Source organism: Fomitopsis serialis (genome assembly GCF_022376445.1).
Source record: "Fomitopsis serialis strain Sig1Antser10 chromosome Unknown B0H18scaffold_660, whole genome shotgun sequence".
Lineage (NCBI taxonomy): Eukaryota > Fungi > Basidiomycota > Agaricomycetes > Polyporales > Fomitopsidaceae > Fomitopsis > Fomitopsis serialis.
The window spans coordinates 1-18,016 of record NW_025955620.1 but is presented as its reverse complement, the minus strand read 5'-3'; the positions used below and the strand labels follow the sequence as shown (position 1 = coordinate 18,016).

At 57.3% G+C, this 18,016-nt stretch overlaps 6 protein-coding genes across 6 annotated transcripts; 3 read left to right on the top strand and 3 right to left on the bottom strand.

Annotated features, from left to right (window-relative positions):
* Positions 1–205: 205 nt before the first annotated feature.
* On the top strand, positions 206–2,466 carry B0H18DRAFT_964431 (uncharacterized protein; the record flags this gene model as incomplete). Its single annotated transcript, XM_048043188.1, has 7 exons — positions 206–409; positions 465–513; positions 540–883; positions 1,200–1,232; positions 1,425–1,544; positions 1,622–1,846; positions 1,912–2,466. The coding sequence occupies 7 exons, from the start codon at positions 206–208 to the stop codon at positions 2,464–2,466; spliced, it is 1,530 nt and encodes a 509-aa protein (XP_047884345.1).
* A 363-nt stretch (positions 2,467–2,829) lies between these two features.
* B0H18DRAFT_964430 (uncharacterized protein) lies at positions 2,830–4,594 on the bottom strand (the record flags this gene model as incomplete). The annotated part of the gene is made up of 7 exons (XM_048043187.1): positions 2,830–2,949; positions 3,011–3,415; positions 3,468–3,595; positions 3,655–3,827; positions 3,907–4,108; positions 4,180–4,200; positions 4,270–4,594. 7 exons carry the CDS (start codon positions 4,592–4,594, stop codon positions 2,830–2,832), a joined length of 1,374 nt encoding a protein of 457 aa, XP_047884344.1.
* Positions 4,595–5,232: 638 nt separating this feature from the next.
* Positions 5,233–8,586, top strand: B0H18DRAFT_898122 (uncharacterized protein; the record flags this gene model as incomplete). Its single annotated transcript, XM_048041427.1, has 9 exons — positions 5,233–5,835; positions 5,913–6,114; positions 6,180–6,408; positions 6,506–6,641; positions 6,714–6,886; positions 6,912–7,080; positions 7,122–7,689; positions 7,792–7,875; positions 7,934–8,586. The coding sequence occupies 9 exons, from the start codon at positions 5,233–5,235 to the stop codon at positions 8,584–8,586; spliced, it is 2,817 nt and encodes a 938-aa protein (XP_047884343.1).
* A 738-nt stretch (positions 8,587–9,324) lies between these two features.
* On the top strand, positions 9,325–9,588 carry B0H18DRAFT_820631 (uncharacterized protein; the record flags this gene model as incomplete). Its single annotated transcript, XM_048039296.1, has 1 exon — positions 9,325–9,588. A coding segment is annotated over one exon (264 nt), but the record flags the coding sequence as incomplete, so codon positions are not given.
* Positions 9,589–11,571: 1,983 nt separating this feature from the next.
* On the bottom strand, positions 11,572–12,045 carry B0H18DRAFT_824962 (uncharacterized protein; the record flags this gene model as incomplete). The annotated part of the gene is made up of 1 exon (XM_048039341.1): positions 11,572–12,045. A coding segment is annotated over one exon (474 nt), but the record flags the coding sequence as incomplete, so codon positions are not given.
* A 3,547-nt stretch (positions 12,046–15,592) lies between these two features.
* B0H18DRAFT_1131511 (uncharacterized protein) lies at positions 15,593–17,049 on the bottom strand (the record flags this gene model as incomplete). Its single annotated transcript, XM_048035506.1, has 3 exons — positions 15,593–16,529; positions 16,742–16,861; positions 16,919–17,049. 3 exons carry the CDS (start codon positions 17,047–17,049, stop codon positions 15,593–15,595), a joined length of 1,188 nt encoding a protein of 395 aa, XP_047884340.1.
* Between the last annotated feature and the right edge of the window lie 967 nt (positions 17,050–18,016).

Below are 18,016 nucleotides of genomic sequence, written 5' to 3'. Positions count from 1 at the left end.
GGTTCGAAGCCATTGCCATCTTCGCTCGACCATGCCCCGAGGACTTGGAGCGCACAATCTCGCACGTCACGGTCCTCTGCTTGGACAAGCACTCGGAGTCCTTTGGGAAGGTTTTTGATTACGTGAGTACTGACAGTTCCTCGTTGTAAAACGACCGTTGAATCCTTGGTTGTAGTGTCCAGTGCATCTTACGTCGGATTGCCCCATGAGGGCTTGCCAAGCGCAGCCGCAGGAGGCAAGGCGGTTGGCATTGAGGGACGCACTGGAGGCGGCGGAGAAGCCCCCGAACTTCAAGGGATGGCTCTTTCCTGGGGCTATCAAGTCGGCATTTGGGGAGTATTCGTTGCCGCCTAGCCTCAGAGGAAATGGACTCGAACGAAGGGTGATAGTGGCGTTAGTATACGTCAGGGTGCGTCTAGTATCTTGACAAATTACCACTCTGCGTAACTCACAACAAATTATAGGAGGCCACAACTCCTATCTCCCTGCCTCTGGTCGTCGAGGTAGAGGCGGGTAGGTTGCGGCTCTATTTCCAGCAGCCGATAACCGCCAGGTCTTCTACGGCCTCTGCTGGTGGAGGGATCCGTCCCTGCGGTACCGTCCCCAGGCGTTCGATATGTTCAACCTCGAACTCAAAACCTGGGAACGCGTCCCGGCCTCGACTCATCGGGACAACGCGATTTATCTTCCCCTTCCCCTTCGCCACTTTCCCATCTTCAAGCCGTCGTCGATCGTGACCGCGCCACATCCCGAGCAGTTTGCGCGCGGCGGTAGGGGTTTCAGGGCTATTTGCTCGATGAAGGTCAAGTTCATCCCCCACATCAAGCTCTTGTGGCCGCGTGGCCTGAAACACCCTCCATTGTACGTTAAGGCGAAGTGGTCGGTAGGTCGTGATGATGATGGGATCATCGCGACCTGCCCTGGGTTCGGCGAGGAAGGGCATGAGATCTGGGAGGTTGACCCAGAGCCGGAGGATGCGGATGCGGCTGCGGCTGCTTGAGCGGTGGGACCGTGTGCGTGTAGAGGATAGTAACGAATTTACCTTGTACAATGTAGACTGAGCCTGGAACAACGTGTACTACTCTGCGTCAAATATCTATTCAGCTTACCGTGACTTGGGAAACCTTCAGACAGTGATATCTGAGTGACTACCAAAGTATGTATCCATTTCTATTCACTCTACTCGTCATTTTGTGTAGCTACCTGCGACTTCGCGCTGTACGGCGTGCTCGGTGCGGCGCCTGTGGCTGAGCGCCTATTCGTGGGACTTTAATTTTGAACGCTCTGTGGCCGTCATTCCACGCTCTTCAACCTCTAAACACTATCTTTGACTACTCAAACACGACTTCTTTCTCAACTCCGTTCTCACCTCGCTACTCGACATGGCTTCCTACGACAAACGCGTCTTCTTCTTCGCCTCGAAGATAGTCCTTTCCAACTCGAGCATTATCTCACGCAGCCCCGTCTGCCCCCACCGCAAGACGATCAAGCACATCACCGTTCTCTGCCTGGAGGGCGAACACTTCGGCATTCTTTTTGACTATGTGCGTATAATCCTCGTCTTCTGTATTCAGGTTACACTAATATTCCTTTCAAGTGTCCAATATTCCCGTCGTCACAGTGCCCAACGCTGGTGTCGTACTGGCTTCAGCCGGCGATGCAACAGCGGGAGGCCCTGCTGGACGTGTTGACAGAGCTCGAGGACCCTCCGACGCTGGAGGGCTGGCTCTTCCCGGGGGCCATCAAGGACTTCTACCACCCGCTGATGATACCGGAGTTGTTGAAGGCCGACGATGAGGGGAAGGAGAAGGAATTGAGGGTGGTGGAGGTGCTGGTGTTCACTGAGGTACGTTCGATATGTCTGCATTCTCTACGCTTATCTAACTGGTAGCGCTATGGGACGCACTATAGGACGAATGCTTGCCCATGTCCCTGCCCCTCATTTCTGAGGTGACTGGGAACGTGCTGACGCTGAAGTTCTGTCAGCCCATCACCGCCCAGGTGTTCCCTGAGCTTCCGTGGGACAGGGAACGCCAACGCCGTAAGGACGACCCGCCGGCCAAATTCGAGTACTACGACCTCAACAGCAGGTCGTGGGTTCAGGCCCTGGCAACCACCTGGAAAGCCGGCCGCATCAGAATCCCTCTCCCCCTCCGCCAGCTCCCCGTCTTCAAGCGCACGGACGTGCTAGTTACGCGGAAGGAGGCCGAAGACTATTCCCTCGGGCTCCTCCCTCTACCGCCTCTCTGCTCGATGCTGGCGAACTTCTCGCCGCATCTTGAGTTCCTGCGCCCTACGGACCTCAAGTACCCGCGGACCTACTCCGACGCGCAGTGGACCATCGACAAAGAACAAGTCGCGACGTGTCCCAGCGTCTGGGACGAGGACGCTACCGCTGCTGGCTCGGAGACGGGGGAAGGCGGCGGCGAGTCAGAGGGGAAGAACGGCGACAGTTTGGAGGAGTGAGAAGGGGCGGCGGATGCTTGTGTAACGTCGTGACTGGTTGTATCATACAGACATGTAGTGTTCCGGGTCGCAAAAGTCATGTACCATGTACTATAATGAGGCGCAAATAATGTACATTCTTCACAGTGCTTGAAAATGTGGCGGAAATCCCATAGCTCGATACGAGTGTGCTTGTGAAGCGTAGTGAACGGTTGAGACGTACAATCAATTATTATGTGCTTATAGTAGCTACTGAAGCAGATATGTAGTTTTGGTGGTGTCAAGAACTGCAGAATGGACGTATTGACATACGTAAACCGCGTGCAGAGCTGCTCAACCGGGTTCTGTCAGTCATAAACCGCTCTTTGTCGCTCATACCCCAGTTCATGCTAATTGGGAAAAATCCCAAACCATTTGGCGCCGAAAGTGTTTTTCCTGATGCTTGACTGCCGCGATCGCATTGACGCCGAAACTAGAGCGCCAGTTGTACAGGCGTTGCATGGACTGTTTGGCATCACGATGTCAGCCTGAGGCAGCATCATGACAAAGGTCAAGATTTCCTTACGAGGGCGTACAGTGGACACAACGGCGACTCGACTCGGTAACCCAAGGACACATCGGGGAAGACCTCGCTCCACAGGCGGCGCAGTTCAGCCGCGAAGTTGATGACCTGCAGTTCCCAGGGATTCGGAAGGCGAGCAATAAACTCGATGAGCTTAGGCATGAACTCCCTGTTGTACTTGTTCAGCGTGCCCGAAGGTAGGTCATGATTCGTCACATGACGCCGAGCAGCCACGAGCCGTGCGATGGCCTGCGTATTCCCGTGGTTCATCGACATTGGGGTACCTTGGAAGTCGCTGCCAAAATTGATGAATCCAACACCGCGTGGACGCGCAGGCGCCGGTGAAGGCGCCGGCTGGGTGCCGGCGGGGGCGTCGCTGGGCACTTCTGGAGCAACACCAACAATTCCCTGAGGCAAGGTGCATTAGTAAATGGGTAGTGCGTCGAGGCGAGGGACATACCTCATTGGTCTGACGACCTGGAGGCGAATCGATGTCGGCTCCATTGGTGAACTCGACGGCAGCATCGTCACCGCTGTCCGTGTGACTAGATGCTTCATCGTCCGATGGATCAACGTCGACTTTGATGGCTGCGTGCGAGTGCTGGTAAGACTACTGATAGTCAGGTTGGAAAGGAATGAGTAGTTACCTGATACTACTCGTGAGCTACCCGGCGGCATAGACACAGCCTCGCCCGGGCGCGCCTTCATGGACGGCGGCGCAGTGCGAGCCGGAGTCGCGGCCCCTTTCCATGACGTTAGCATGCCAGAGGGATGCATTGGCTTGAGCCGCTTGGACTGTCCACCGGCGCCGGCATCAGACCTGTTGCGAAAGAGTACCGGGTCATGGATGAGTCAGCACATGCAAGCTCGATATGTGTAGTGGACTTCGAATCACTTACGCCGCCGAATCGGACACCGCCGACTTGCGTTTCCCAGCTGTTGACTTACCAGCCCCTGTGGACTCGGATTGAGTCACAGCTTGGAACGTCTGCGCCGTCGTAGCAGCCGCCGTACTGTCAATCTCTTGACGTATAGCCTTCTTCCGAGGCTTCTTGACCTTCGCAGGAGTGACAGTAGTCACGGAGAGCGGGGTATCGGACTCTGAGAACCACCATCGCCAAGGTTGTCAACCTAGTAAGCATTGGCTAGCATACAATGGTAATACGACGTACCAATGCTCTCCGTGTCAGCATCTGAAAATGTACATTATGAGTACAACATACTCACAGACATAGGACATCTCGAAGTTCGTGAGAGCTTACCTGGGCCATTGCTCGCCACCTTCAGGCGACTCCCTGAGGTGTTCGAAGACTTGTTGCTCTTGACAGCAAACCTCGGTGGTAGCACGCGCTGCGCCTGTTCCTCTGCATCGCGCTGTGCCATGGTACGCTGCACGGCGGCAGCGTTCTCGATGGTTTCTCTACGCTGATGCTCGAGGACAGCCTTGGCGAATGACTGTAGTTTGCGAGCCTCCGCCATCTCCTGCTTGGAGCGCCTCTTGACCTGGTCTTGGAGAACAATGTGGCCAGGGTGCGCAAATGCATTTGCCGCACGCGTGCGACGAGCTGGGGGTTGATTGTCAGTCATGGTGGTTAGAAAATAACAAAATGAGGGTGGTATATGAGGACTAGTAGTTGTAAAACGAGCGGGAGAGAGGGAAACGAGTGAGGGAGATGAGTGGGTGGTGGTAAGAGGGGAAGATAAGGGTGCGACGTGGCAGGACGTCCGCAGGAAGGCTTGGACTCGGAGGCGGGCATTTAAACTGGCTGTGTCACCTGAGCGGCGAGCCGGCATGTCCGACAGAGGTGACGGCGGGCAGACTGCTCTGCCGCGCGGGCGGGCAGCCTCGGGGGCATGATTCCACTCACTAATCAGCCTTATCGGACTTGTATGATGTGCCGCTCACCTTGGACTATCCGAGTCACCCAACCATCCTCCACTCGACTCGCCGCAGTGCTCTGCCCGGCCCCAGGCAATCCACCCTGCAAGAACGAACCTATGTTGTATTTCCCTGCCCAGATTATATGCAGCATATGCGGCAAGCCATTTCGCAATCGCTCCGGACTTACCCAGCATCGCAACGCCGCACATCCGCCGCTACCGCAGCCAGATAGAGCGGAATCCCAGGAGCCCGCCGCCGGGCCTGAGGCGTTCGATCTTGCAAACGCAGACGGTCTCGTCGCCGACCCAGGAGAGAACCAGAACGGGCAAGATGAGGATGTCAGATGGAAGCGGTTGCTTCACCCTGCTCTGAATGGTGTGTCACATCAAACAAGCATTGTGCAACTGACTTACTTCAATTGAAAGCACTGCCTTGCACCGAAGACGGAAGCGAGTTTCTTGAGCCTGGAAAACCCCCACCACTGCGGCAGAGGCTCGAGCAGGGCGATTGGACTCCGTTCGATTCCCGGCTTGATTTCGAGGTAGCGGATTTCCTGTACAAAAAGAATCAAATGTCCCAACGGGACGTGAACACTTTGATGGATCTGTGGGCTGCATCACTGGTTCAGTATGGAGGCAAGCCGCCATTCGCAAATTCTGTGCACCTGCTCGATACGATCGATGCGATCCCCATTGGCGACGCCCCATGGTCGAAGGTTGAACTCGGATACCGCGGTCTCTTGCCAGAAGGCGATGTACCGTCGTGGATGAGTGAGAAGTACACGATCTGGATACGGAACACCCGCACCGTTGTGCATTCGTTGATCGACTGCGAGGACTACAACGGCGACGATGAGTTCGATCTCGTACCGTATCAAGAGGTGAATGATCAGGGAGGTCGCCGACTCACCAATGTCTTATCTGGGAATTGGGCGTGGAGACAGGCGGTAAGTCGGCCGCCGAACTAGGTTCTGTCGAACTAGATTACGTCGAAGAAGGCTGATTAGGGGATTCAATTGAATAGGATTGCATCGCCGAAGACCCCACAACACATGGATCAATGTTCGTACCTGTCATTGTGGGAAGCGACAAGACAACTGTGTCAGTCGCGACGGGCCAGAATGAATACTATCCACTGTACATCTCCATTGGCAACGTGTCGAATGGTGTGAGGCGTGCCCATCGCAATGCTGTTCGTGTTGTTGCATTCCTTGCGATCGCGAAGTGTATGTCCATCTTCCAGTAAACAGGTGCACTGTCAAATCGCCGACCCGCTGACATATCAAAACAGGTGAGAAGAAGCACAAGAATACAGCCGCATTCCGCACGTTCAAGCGCCAACTATACCATGCCAGTGTATCTGCCGTTCTCGACCCTCTTCGCCCTGCAATGAAGACCCCAGAAGTAGTTCGCTGCCCCGATTCGCACTTCCGCCGTGCGATCTATGGTGTCGGGCCAAATCTGATGGACTATCCGGAGCAGGCATTGGCAGCATGCATTGTAGAAGGCTGGTGCCCTGTGTGAGTAAATTGTTACACAAGCTCCGAATCCTGGCATTTGCTCAACGGACGTACCGATGTTCGGATTCTTTGGAACCTTGTACTACTACGTGACCAGCTGTCCTGGTCACTGTAACCACCTCGACGACGGCTTCGCACAAGGGCGTCGAAGCCAAGAGCTCAATGAAGAGCTTGTTCGGAGCTTCGACGCGAAGTCTCTGTGGGAAGAATACGGGATTGTCGCCAATGTAATCGTAAGTACGGTCACTACTGTGCACTTGCCTAGTATCCCCAGGGCGCCGGCGCTGAGTTCAAATCTTGTGCAGCCATACACCAACGACTTCCCTCGTGCTGATATTCACGAGCTGCTGTCCGGCGACCTCCTGCATCAAGTGATCAAGCCTTTCAAAGATCACGTTGTCGATTGGACGATTGAGTACCTCAAAATCGAGCATGGAGAGGGACGAGCGGGAGAGATTCTGGACGAGATTGATAGACGGTAAGCATAAGTGATGTTGCTCCAGCAAACCGAAGCACTCACATACATACGCAATGTCTCGTATTGTCGTTCATGACAGAATTGCCGCGATGCCACCTTTTGTGGGCCTTCGACACTTCCATCAAGGACGGAACTTCAAGCAGTGGACTGGTGATGATTCCCGTGCACTCATGAAGGTCAGTCGACTTGGATTGGTTATAGCTGTTCGGAGTCAACTCATCTGTATAATCCGCAGATATGGCTTGCTGCAATCAAAGGGCTTGTGCCGCGCGAGCTCGTCTGCATGGCTCATGAGTACCTCGAGTTCGCCTATCGAATCCGGCACCCCATTCAGACAGACAAAAAACTCGACGAGTGTGAGGCGCACCTCGCCGAGTATCACCGCCACCGCGAGTTCCTCCGGAATGCAGGCGTCAGGCCCGACGGATTCTCAATCCCGCGTCAACATGCCCATGGCCATACACCTCGCCACACGTGGAACTTCGGTGCGCTGTACGGCCTATGTACTTCCCTCACCGAGAGCAAGCACATCAAGGCTGTGAAAGAGCCATGGCGGCGCTCAAACCGCTATCATGCCCTCGGCCAGATGTTGTTGACCAATCAGCGACTAGACAAACTTGTTGCGGCACGTGTGGACTTCACCGCACGAGGAATGCTCGAAGGGACTTGCCTATCTGAGGCTCTCACCAATTCCTTGTCTAGATCACCTCCGGGAACGCCGTCCTCAAACATCTCACATCATGACGATGTTGACGAGCTCGACTACCCGCTCCAGGGCCCACCACTCATCCCTGACCCTGAACGTCCCGCAAACACGAACGCCGCTGCACCTGCTGGCCGCGAAATGGATCGACCCAATGCCAACGATCCGAACGTTGACGTTGACCACGGCGATGGGGGTGGAGTGGAACTTGATAATGATGAGGACGATGAGGGCGTAGTGGAAGGGCCGTGTATAGAGGCATTTGTAGCCTTAGCGCGCCAACGAGGTACGTCTCGTACATCGCTCGCATCCCTGCAGGTCACTGATCAAGCATTATCTCTAAGCCAAGGGTTATCCCGGAATTCTAGCGGACTTGGGTGCTCACATCGAACAACCCGAGCTAACGACATGCGTTGCACGGTTTCTTGCGAAGCAACTGCACGAGGACCCGGACGACGCAGGCGTCCTTGCAACATACAGCATACCAAACTTACGAATCTCGGTATTCCCATCTGCGGTCGCCACATTCCATGCTCCCGTGGACCCGTCCGGCACTGGTGGTATGCGGCGCGAGCGCATTCGGGCAACGCCGTCCTGGCGGTCGGCAGGGCCGCGCTATGACTGTGCTTTTGTCGAGCAAGATTCGGCGCAGGCGGGCTTCCGTGGCTTGGGTGTTGTGCGCGTACGTCTCCTGTTTTCCTTCAAGTTCAACGGCATTCTATATCCCTGTGCCCTTATTGAATGGTTCCTGCCTCTCGGCGAGGAGCCTGATGAGGAGACAGGCATGTGGATGGTTGAGCCGGAATTTGACGTTGACACGCGGCGACCGTGCGAGGTGATCCACTTAGATACAGTTTTCCGTGCTGCACATTTACTACCGATCTATGGCGAGGACCCACTACCCTTCGGCTTTCGTCTGCATGACTCACTTGACGCTTTTCGGGCATATCTTGTCAACAAATTCGTTGACTATCACGCTCACGAACATGCATTCTAGGTAGTGTACTATAACATATAACAATGACTTTCGTAGGGTGGTTTTGCAATACAGTAAAAATGCGCACGAAGTTAGTATGTATAGTACTGAAGGGCTCATTAGTGCGCGAGAAGCGTAGACAACTAGACACCTTAGGTGCCTTAGACAGCATTAGATCGCTCAGACCGGTTTAGATGACTTAGGGCGTCTCAGACAAACCGAGGCTTTGCTGATGCAAGGGCTCCGAGCACTAGTACTAGTCATGAGCACTCAATGATGTAGGGAAACTCACTGTTACCAAACCACTAAGTGAACAAGTGCAAAACACCGTTTGAAGTGGTTAGAACAGTCTTTCTTTTCACCAGAGCTCCGGCTCATTGCAACCACGAATATGGTTATTTTCAATCTACGAAAGTCACTATGTAGCTGGGTGAACAGTCGCTGGAAACACGTGGGTGAATCGGGACATAAAACGGGTGAAAGGCACTCATTAGGGTGTTTCACGTAGCGGGTTCCAGCCCGGTTTTTACGTCGATCTTGATTCGGATTTCCGCCAATTTCTTGAACGAGATCCTGGGATGGTTTCTGGAGTGCAGGAGCAGCTCGGACGCTGCTCCTGCACCGTTTCTGGTTGTTTTCTGGTGCCCGTTTCTGGACCATGTTGAGTAATCAATTACATAATCGGATTAGGTAATCTGTGCGGACGACCGCGCCCATGCTCGTCCGGGGGTCGTCGTCCGTCTCCCTCTGTAGCTCAGCATGCCACGGAAAGCAAAGCCCAAGGAGCCCAATCCTACGCCTTCTCAGCCTCCGAAGCGCACGAAGGAGAAGGACATATCATGGGACAAGAATCCGGCTTGGATCCACACAGCCATCTCCTTCCTCACGCAAAATCCAGAGCTTCGCATCAAGCTCTTCAGCGACTCGACTCAGAAAGCTACGAAGGACGGTCGGAAGAAGATACAGGGTCATGTAGCCAAGATCAACTGGTGGGCCAAGGTAGCCGAAGACATCTATGCAAGGCACTGGTGCGAGGATCCAGTATTCGAGACCGAGTGGACCGCGAATGCGGCTCGTTTCCATAAGTCTACACAGCAGGCCTTTCAAAGGCACGGTGCGCCGTGATCATGGCATTATTATGATGTCTAACTGTTATTGATATAGGCTAAAGCGGACATATACAAGCTACAGACGAGATCTTTTGGATACAGGGGGTGGGGTTAAACCCGAGGAGGAAGTTAGTAATATTGAAGGTGTGTGCAATCGACACTTTGATAGCTACGAAGCAGTGAAAGCGGTGTATCATCAGAGAGAATTCGCTCTGAATGGGAGTTCTACGACGACCTTCATGCGATGTGGTGTGAGCTACCGAATTACAACCCAGTCGGTGTAAGTGCCTCCGACCCGGGCAAGGATCACTCGGCGGCGGCGGCGGCGCTGTTCAAACAAGTGCGCGAGGACAATAGCCATTCAGACGACGAGTCTGTGGTGATGTTCACAGATGGTACACCTGTGATTCTAGGTGAATCTGCCCCCCCGGATGCTCCAAGCACTCCTCGGAGTGAGCCGATTGAGCTCGATGATGATGATGTACCACCCGTACGTGGTCGCATTTGCATATCACTGTTAGTATTGATCTATTCCCAGCCTCCCACGCCTCTGAAACGGTCGCCGCGTCTGAAGGAACAGGCTGCCAAGGCCCAGGGCCGTGCTCGCTCACTGTCACCCTCACCACCGACTCGGTCTGGCGCTGAGCCGACGAGGACTGTAACTGCGAAGACGACGGTAACTGCGTCTACGAGTAAAGGGTCAAGGACACCGGATGCACGTGTTTCGGCTTCCCAGAAGTCGGTGGGAAAACGGAAGGCGAGTGATGCATTTGGCGACGCGCATGCCGCTGAGCTCGCGGAGATGTCCAAGCGGCGCGAGGGACGAAACGCGCTGCGCGAGAAGGAGCTCTCAGTGCAGCTCAGGCGAGAGGAGAACCGACGCCTCAAAATCGAGAGTGAGGCTCAGGCGAGGCGCGAGGAGCGTGAATTTCAGGAGCGACAAACTCAGCGCCAATTCGAGATGTTCTCGATGATGTTGCAGACGACTATGGGGCGGCGTGGTGACGCTTTGGGGCCGAACATGGCGCCTGCTCAGCCATTTGGAATGGATCAAGGTTTCGGAGGTGGGCTTGCAGGAGGAGGAGTAGGATACGAAGGCGATGGACTTGGTAACTTCCCCGCACCATTTGGGAATGTCTTTCTAGATCCCGAACTGCCCATAGACGTAGATGATGATCAAGACATACACCGAGTAGAATAGATGGTTGGTCTATACAAACAGATCACTGTTAAACAAGTCCCGCTTCACATGTCTACGTTTGCGTTGCCCGGTGTCTTCTCGCCGGCCAGCACGTGGTGCCTCGTCACCTCCCTGCCCACCCGCCGAGCTGCTGCTGTCCGATCCACTCGACATCCCTTCTAAAATGAGCTCCTCTTGCCATTCTGCATCATCTCCATGTTCGATGTCAAAGATTAGAGTATGAAGGACAATACAGGTCCTGATCCATTCGAGTGCCCTTAAATGGTCAGTCTTGTTCTTGATCTGCTGCCGCAAACCCTTGAGCGAACAGAAGCGACCTTTCAGGTAGCCGACGGCGTGTTCTGACTTGACACGGACCTACAAAACGACTTAGCAAAATATTCCGATACATTCCGCGACTCACACACATACTCGTGAGACCCAGTAGTTGAAATTAGTGTTCTCGGGCAAGTCGGACGCAGGTTTCTTGTATGGACTTACTGACCATGTCCGTGCGGGGTAAGCCGAGTCTGCCCATATCCACTCGCTATGGCTAAATAGGCGTCGATGATCCCGATGCGTTCGAGAGTCGAGGAATGCTGTGGAGTCGTGAACACTTCCACAGTGACCAACTACATAATCAATGATGCGCAAATTTGGCAACGTGATCAGCTACCAAGCATTTGAGCATGGAGCTCCACATAAGATGGTTGAGCTCACCTGTACGTTTAGGGAATAATTCGACTTCCGGTCAAAGTACGCCTCACCGTAGTGCGCAGGCTTCTCGGCGAGTGGAACGAGTGTCCCATCGACAAAGCAGTAACCGTCCCGCCATGCTGCACATGAGACCATTTCCACCCATTCCTTCGCTTCCTCCTTCGCATCAGCACTTGGCCAGTGGATGACTTCATCATGCAGCGCCAGCGAGGCCACCATGACACGTCGGGTCGCATTGACAACCATTCCCGCCGAGACGCCAGCCCACTGAGCGACACCCTCGACAGATGCCGCATTGCCAAAGTGTCCGAATCGATACAAGGCAATAGCCAGCTGCTTGTCGACCGAGAGCTGATCGCGTGGTCCATCGCTGACAAAGACCGAGTGGTCTTGCAGCCTCTCGAGGAGTGCATCAAAGGTCTCGGGCTCGACCCGCAAGTTGAGTCGGAAACGCTTTGGATCGTCCGCTTTGAACAGCACCAGCACCAAGTAGAGCTGTGACAGCTTGTGGACAGTGTTGGGATCTAGAATCCGTGTGTTCTCGAGGTAGTGGATGCGTTCTTCGATGGCTCGCAAGTTGGACAAATAGCGCTCTTCGTGATCATCGTCAGAGTCCAGGCTGTTGCCAGGCGAAGAGGAGTCGCGCTCGAGATCAGAGTTGTCCAGATCATCCAGAGAGGACAGGTCAGACACCGAAGACATGGAAGATAACTCTGAATCTACTCCAGAGTCCTGTTCATCGTCTGCCAGGTTCCCGCCATCCGAGTAGACAGACTCAGAGTCGGAGTCTGATGCTGACATAGCGATGTGATGTAAGCGGTGCAAGTCCGAAGCATGTTCAAGCTGAGCACGTATCAGACGTTCCCGAAGAGGAATAGCAGGCATACTGGACAGATTGGGTGTATCGTGAGGCTGTACAATACGGCGGCGCGAAGTTCAACATGTCTCAATTGGGATATGGACCGACAGCATGCCAGCCACACCATTACATAAGCTGCGCACGTCGTTTCTGCTTCCTTTGCGGGTCAGACGTTTCACGATAGGATCGTTTTCGGGTGATTTTCAGACGATTTCTGTCGTGTTTCTTGACCGAAATCAAAGCAAAAAACGAACCAAAAACGAGGTAAGATCTGGGCTAGGATCGCGAACGTGAAACACCCTATTTGGGCAACTGTTGGATCGCTCGAAAACCAACCACAAATCGATGAAAGTAACTCATTGTATTGGATAAATTCACCAGATAACGGGGTGACTCGTACGGTGAATCTCACTGGGAGATGCCGCCACAGTGGTCGTACACAGACGCGTCCGAGATCTCAGGTCGATCTGCAGCCACAGCAGTCAAAGCGAAGCCGCGCCCCCGCGCTCGCTCAACCACGTACTTACCACTCGAATGTCGCTCTGGTGCTCTAAGCTGGATTCTGACGGGGCTATGGCAGAAGAGACATTGCTCACGCCGCTTCGGTGAATTCCAACTTGCAAAGCAGAATACCGACTCAGTGCAACTCTCGACAGCACCCGCGAGTCGTCATGCCTTCACGAACCAGGATAAAGAGCAACCACACTGCAACACACCAAGCCATGGAATTGAGCCCCATGTTCCTCCCCCGGCGTCTCCTATCCGCCGGCCTCTTCTCATCTGGGTGAAGTTCGCTGAGAGCGAATATGGTGCGTAGTTTCCCGTCAACGTACCCGCGCATACCTCTTCCCTCATATCTATTACATCGGCAGCCGAGCGACGCAGTATGTCACGCCAGCAAGCACTTCCCTGGGTCGCCCGAAACCTCACGAAGCATGCTGAACCATCCCGTCCCTAGCGACCCATCGCACGACCATACCCGCCTCTTTCAAACCGCGCTCGAGCTGAACGAGGGACTCGTACGACCTCCGCAAAGACCATTCCGGCATCATTCAGTAGCTGACGCGTACGAGCTACGCCCGCCCGCACCATCGAAACCCTCTTCACCCGAGTCGCCCCGTAGCCCCTCGGCGAATCCCCAGCTAGCCCGTGTGCCGCGTACGATCGAGGAAAACGCGTCGGGATATGCTACTAGTATGCGTTCTCGACGGCCAGGGAGGACTCGGGTTCACGATTCAGGCGGGTGTCACGAACCAGGGCGGAGACTCGGAGCGCGCACATCACGACAAACCAAGCCATGAATCGAGCCCCGTGTTCCTCGTCACACTCGCCGACCTCTTCTGATGGGTGGGGTTCGCCGAGGACGAATCCGGTGCGTTGTTTCCCGTTGACGTATCGCCGAATGTGCTTTCCCTCATCTCCCTTGCACTCCTCGCCCTAGAGCAGCCGAACACGACAGTGCGCCGTGCCCGCAAGTACCCCTCAGGGTCGTCCGAAACCTCACGAAGCGCACTGAGTTCTCCCGCGCCCACCGAGCCGTCGTACGACCCTACCGTCTCCTTCAACCGCGCTCGATACCTATGGACTTCGGACGAGGCCCCCGTACGACCTCCGCTCGTACCACGCCAACGCCGATCAAGCAGCTGACAAGAACGACAACTCGGAGCCGCGCCCACCCGCAGTCGTATTGTACCCTCCGAGCCCAGTCCGCCCGAGTCGCTCCGCAGCGCGTCACCGAATCCCTTGGCTCGTACGGTCGAGGAAGGTGCGTCGTGAGTCACTTCACGTCCTGTATGCATGTAAGATATAAACTCAAACACTCGACGGCCAGGGAAGACCCGGGTGCGCGACTCGGGCGGGAACGGCTCGCCGTGGCACGATCACGCCCAAGGACCGACTCGACGCTGGGCCCGCCTCACGCACTCCTGTCTGCTGCCAGTGGCGAGTCTCGTGCGCGTCTGCGGGGTGCCCCTGCGTGTGTCCCGGGTATGTACGCATCTCTATCGCGCTAGCGCAGCCGATTGACTCACTGAGGGGGCTTGTCAGTGTCCCCGAAGGTCTGGTACGGACGCGTCGTCAGGATCGCGGAGCCGTAGAGTCGTGGCCAGGCCACGCGTGTCGGGCTGCCTGGAGTGTGGCACGCTGCACGAAGCGACAAGACGCACGGCGAGCGACCGGACGCCAGCGAATCCGGAACCACCCCGTTGGGTCTAGCGTCCGCGTATGTAGGTGCGTTGGCAGCGCGTGCGGAGAGTACAAGCACTCACGCGATCCCCGGGCTCCGAGTCGCTCTGACCGTTGTCACCCGGGGCGCTGGTCCTCAGCGGCGGACGTGCGTGGGGGAAATGGCAGTCCGCTTGCGAACCCAGGTCCGAGCGACGACTCGGAGTCGGGTGCGCTTGCTGGCCACGCAGTTGGTACGCATTGCCCTCCGTGTATACCGTCAAGCAATACACGCGTCGCACGATCAGATGTTGGCGTCGCCAGCGTCGGCGCCGTCGGTCACGGATCCCAGACGCGTTGAAGAACCGTGAGCTGGTCAACTAGTCAACGTTCGGATCCCCTGGCTACCCCGCGCGCAGCAGCAGCAATGCCGACTACTGTCTATGCAGTCGAATTCGCTACGTGTTTGACTGCACCCCACAACAGAGCTCGGCCCGTCGCACGCCCTCCCTAGTAGGGGACATGAGCACCTCTCGACTGGCTGAAACCTGGGACCTCGCGTCCGCACGGTGCCGTCAAGCTTCTCGTCGAGACGACGACGATGGAAACCGGGGGGCGGGCGAGACGTATACGAGTCGAACAGCTGTATATCGCATTATAGGAGGATATACGCGGGTCGATAGAGTCGTCGGAGGCACGAGAAGATCTACATTAGCCCAGGTAGTACGTACTAGGTAGGGTAGCCATAAGTCAGGAGAGCATAGGTATCAATATATCTCGTCAATATAGCTCGTCAAACATCACCGCCTCTTCGGTAGTCGTCGCAACGTCGCAGCCGAAGGTGGAGATCGGGAAGGCATAGGTGTACAGCAGACCGACGCGACCACAGCACACAGCCCCGAGTCGCTCGACCTCTCGACCTTTAACTCACTCACATCCGCACCATCTGCACATCACCGCGCCCTCAATCCCACCGCGCCATCCCCTCCAGCCGCCGCCTCACCCGCCCCGCCTCCGCGCGCCCCACGCACCTCGCGCGCCCGACCCTCCCAAGCTCAAACCACTCGCACTCCGCACCAGCCTCCCCCGGCCCTCCGCAGGCCCGCACGGCGCGAGCCCCAGATAGCGCAGGCCCGGCAGCGCCCCCCGCACCGCGCGCGCGAGCGCCTCCACGCCCGGGGGCGCGCGCCGCGGTGCGCCGTACATCGTCTCCATCGTCGGGGTCTCCGCGTCTGCGTCGAGCGCGAGCGTGTCGACGGCGGAGGGGGAGGCGGGGGAGGACGGCCCGAGGGGCGGGCTGGAGAGCGGGGAGGCGAAGGGCGTGGGCCGCGGGGTGGGGAAGGTCGCGCGGGTGCTGCTGAGGAGGGCGAGCCCGGCGAGGGGAGGGCGTGGAGGTGCGTGGCGGCGTGCGTCTGTGGGAGGGCGAGGTGAGCTTTTCGCGCTGGGAGGAAGGAGAGGAGAGGGAGAGGGAGAAGGCGGGGAAGACGGGTGTATGCGCGTGCGTAGCCGGGGTGCGCTGCACGGACGCATGCACAGACGGAAGAGAACGAGAGATAGAGGACGGACGGACGGACGACTCACCATCCAGCTCTCGACCCGCGCGAGACTCCGACACCCGCTCAGGACGAGCTCGAGGAACCGCACGCCGTCGTACCCGGCGACGCCATCCCCGCCGCACACCTCGCGCAGCCGCTCGACAAAGTCCGCGTCCGGCACGTCCGCGTCGACGGCGACGCTGAGGACGACGGGGCGCGCGTGCTTGATGAAGGCGAGGGCCTGCTCGACGGCGGCCGCGTCGTTCCGCACGGGGTCGAGGAGGGTGAGCTGGCGGGCGCGAATGGGCGCGGAGGGCGGGCGGCCGGTGAGAGGCGGTCGAGGGACGGCCAGGCGGTGGGGACGGTTGATGTGGTGGACGTACCCGGGGCGAAGCACGCGCCTTCGACGAACTCGAGGGTGCGGACGTGCGGGAAGGCGCGCTGGAGGATGTCGATGGCGGGACGTCCCCACCTAGCACTACGGTCTGGAGGCGGTCGCAGTTGGCGAGCGCATCGACGATTGGTGGGTGGGCGTCGACGAGTTGCGCGAGGCCCCAAGAGTGACGCTCTGGAGGCTGGTCGCGCGCGCGAGGACGTCGGATAGGAGGCGTACGGCATCGGAGTCGACTTCGTAGGTGCGCTCGCGGCGGACGGCGTCGCGACGGAGCTCCAGAGAGCGGACGAGCGGGGCACGGTGAGGATTTTTGAGGACGGAAGCGCAGAAGGCTCGAAGCTGGGCGTTGGGGGAGAGGCAGTGGACGGGGCGGTGGAAGGCGCCGCCGAGGGTTACGTGGGCGAGGATGCGGGGGAGGGCGAGCGCATGGGCCGCGTGGGAGACGCGGGCGAGGTTGAGGGTATCGGTTGCGGGAGGAGGCCGACGATGGGCTGGAGGACGTCGGGCGCGAGTTGGAGGAGCGACATGGTGGCGGTGCGGAAGAAATGGTGAGTCGACAAGAGTCGAGAAGAGTCGAGAAGAGTCGAAGAGTCGACAAGAGTCGACAAGAGTCTAAAAGGATGTCGTGTGCGGGGGAAAGCGGACAGTCTATAAGGGGCGCGTCTACGGGGCGGGGAGGGAGATGGCGGGTGGAGGAAGAGAGTCGTCGCGCGTCAGGATGGCGACATGGCCGCTGATCATGGCCTGGCCGCCGGGGAGCGTCCGACCCTAACCCCGCAACATGGGCTCCTCCCGCCCCATGGGGCCCCGACTTTCCCCGCATCCCCTCGACACTCACCTCCTCTGCCCATTTCCGTCCTGGATCACCCGAGGATCGCCTCAGACGAGTCAGCGCGTGCGCCAGCCGTCGTCATTCTGGGACGATCCCTGCGTCTGGCCATCCCTCGGAACTCCTGCCCGTCTTCCGCGTCGCCCCTTGTCCGGCTCTCGAGGCTACCCGTCCCGAGAAAAGTTGCCCTGCACAGAGGGCGTGCTGGGTCCGGGCGCGTTCGGATGCTGCCCTACATGTCCTAGCGCGTTGTTGGAGACTGGGTGCGCACCACGCCCCGCCCGCCCCTACGCATCCGCCATCCCCGTCGGTCTCGTCGAAAGCGAGGGAAGTGAATGGTCACAGAGGAGGACGTCGACGCGGACGTGTGAGGGTGAGTGTCGTCGCTTGCTGTCCACCGCAGCCGCAGGCTGCCCTTCCTATATGAGCTCGCTCGCTGCTTCGTTTTCTGCTCGCACGCTCCCTGTCCCTATCATGGGACCTTCGCTCCCCACCCATGACGCGCCGTCCCATCATCACGCGCCCTCGCGCGCGTACTCTCCTCGCTCGTTCTCTATGCTAACTCGCCCCGTAGATGCTGTTCCTGCATGTTCGTACGCGTTTCGCCGTGGACCCGGCGTGAAAGGCTACACTGAGGCCCTCACACCTCGAGATATGGATTGTAT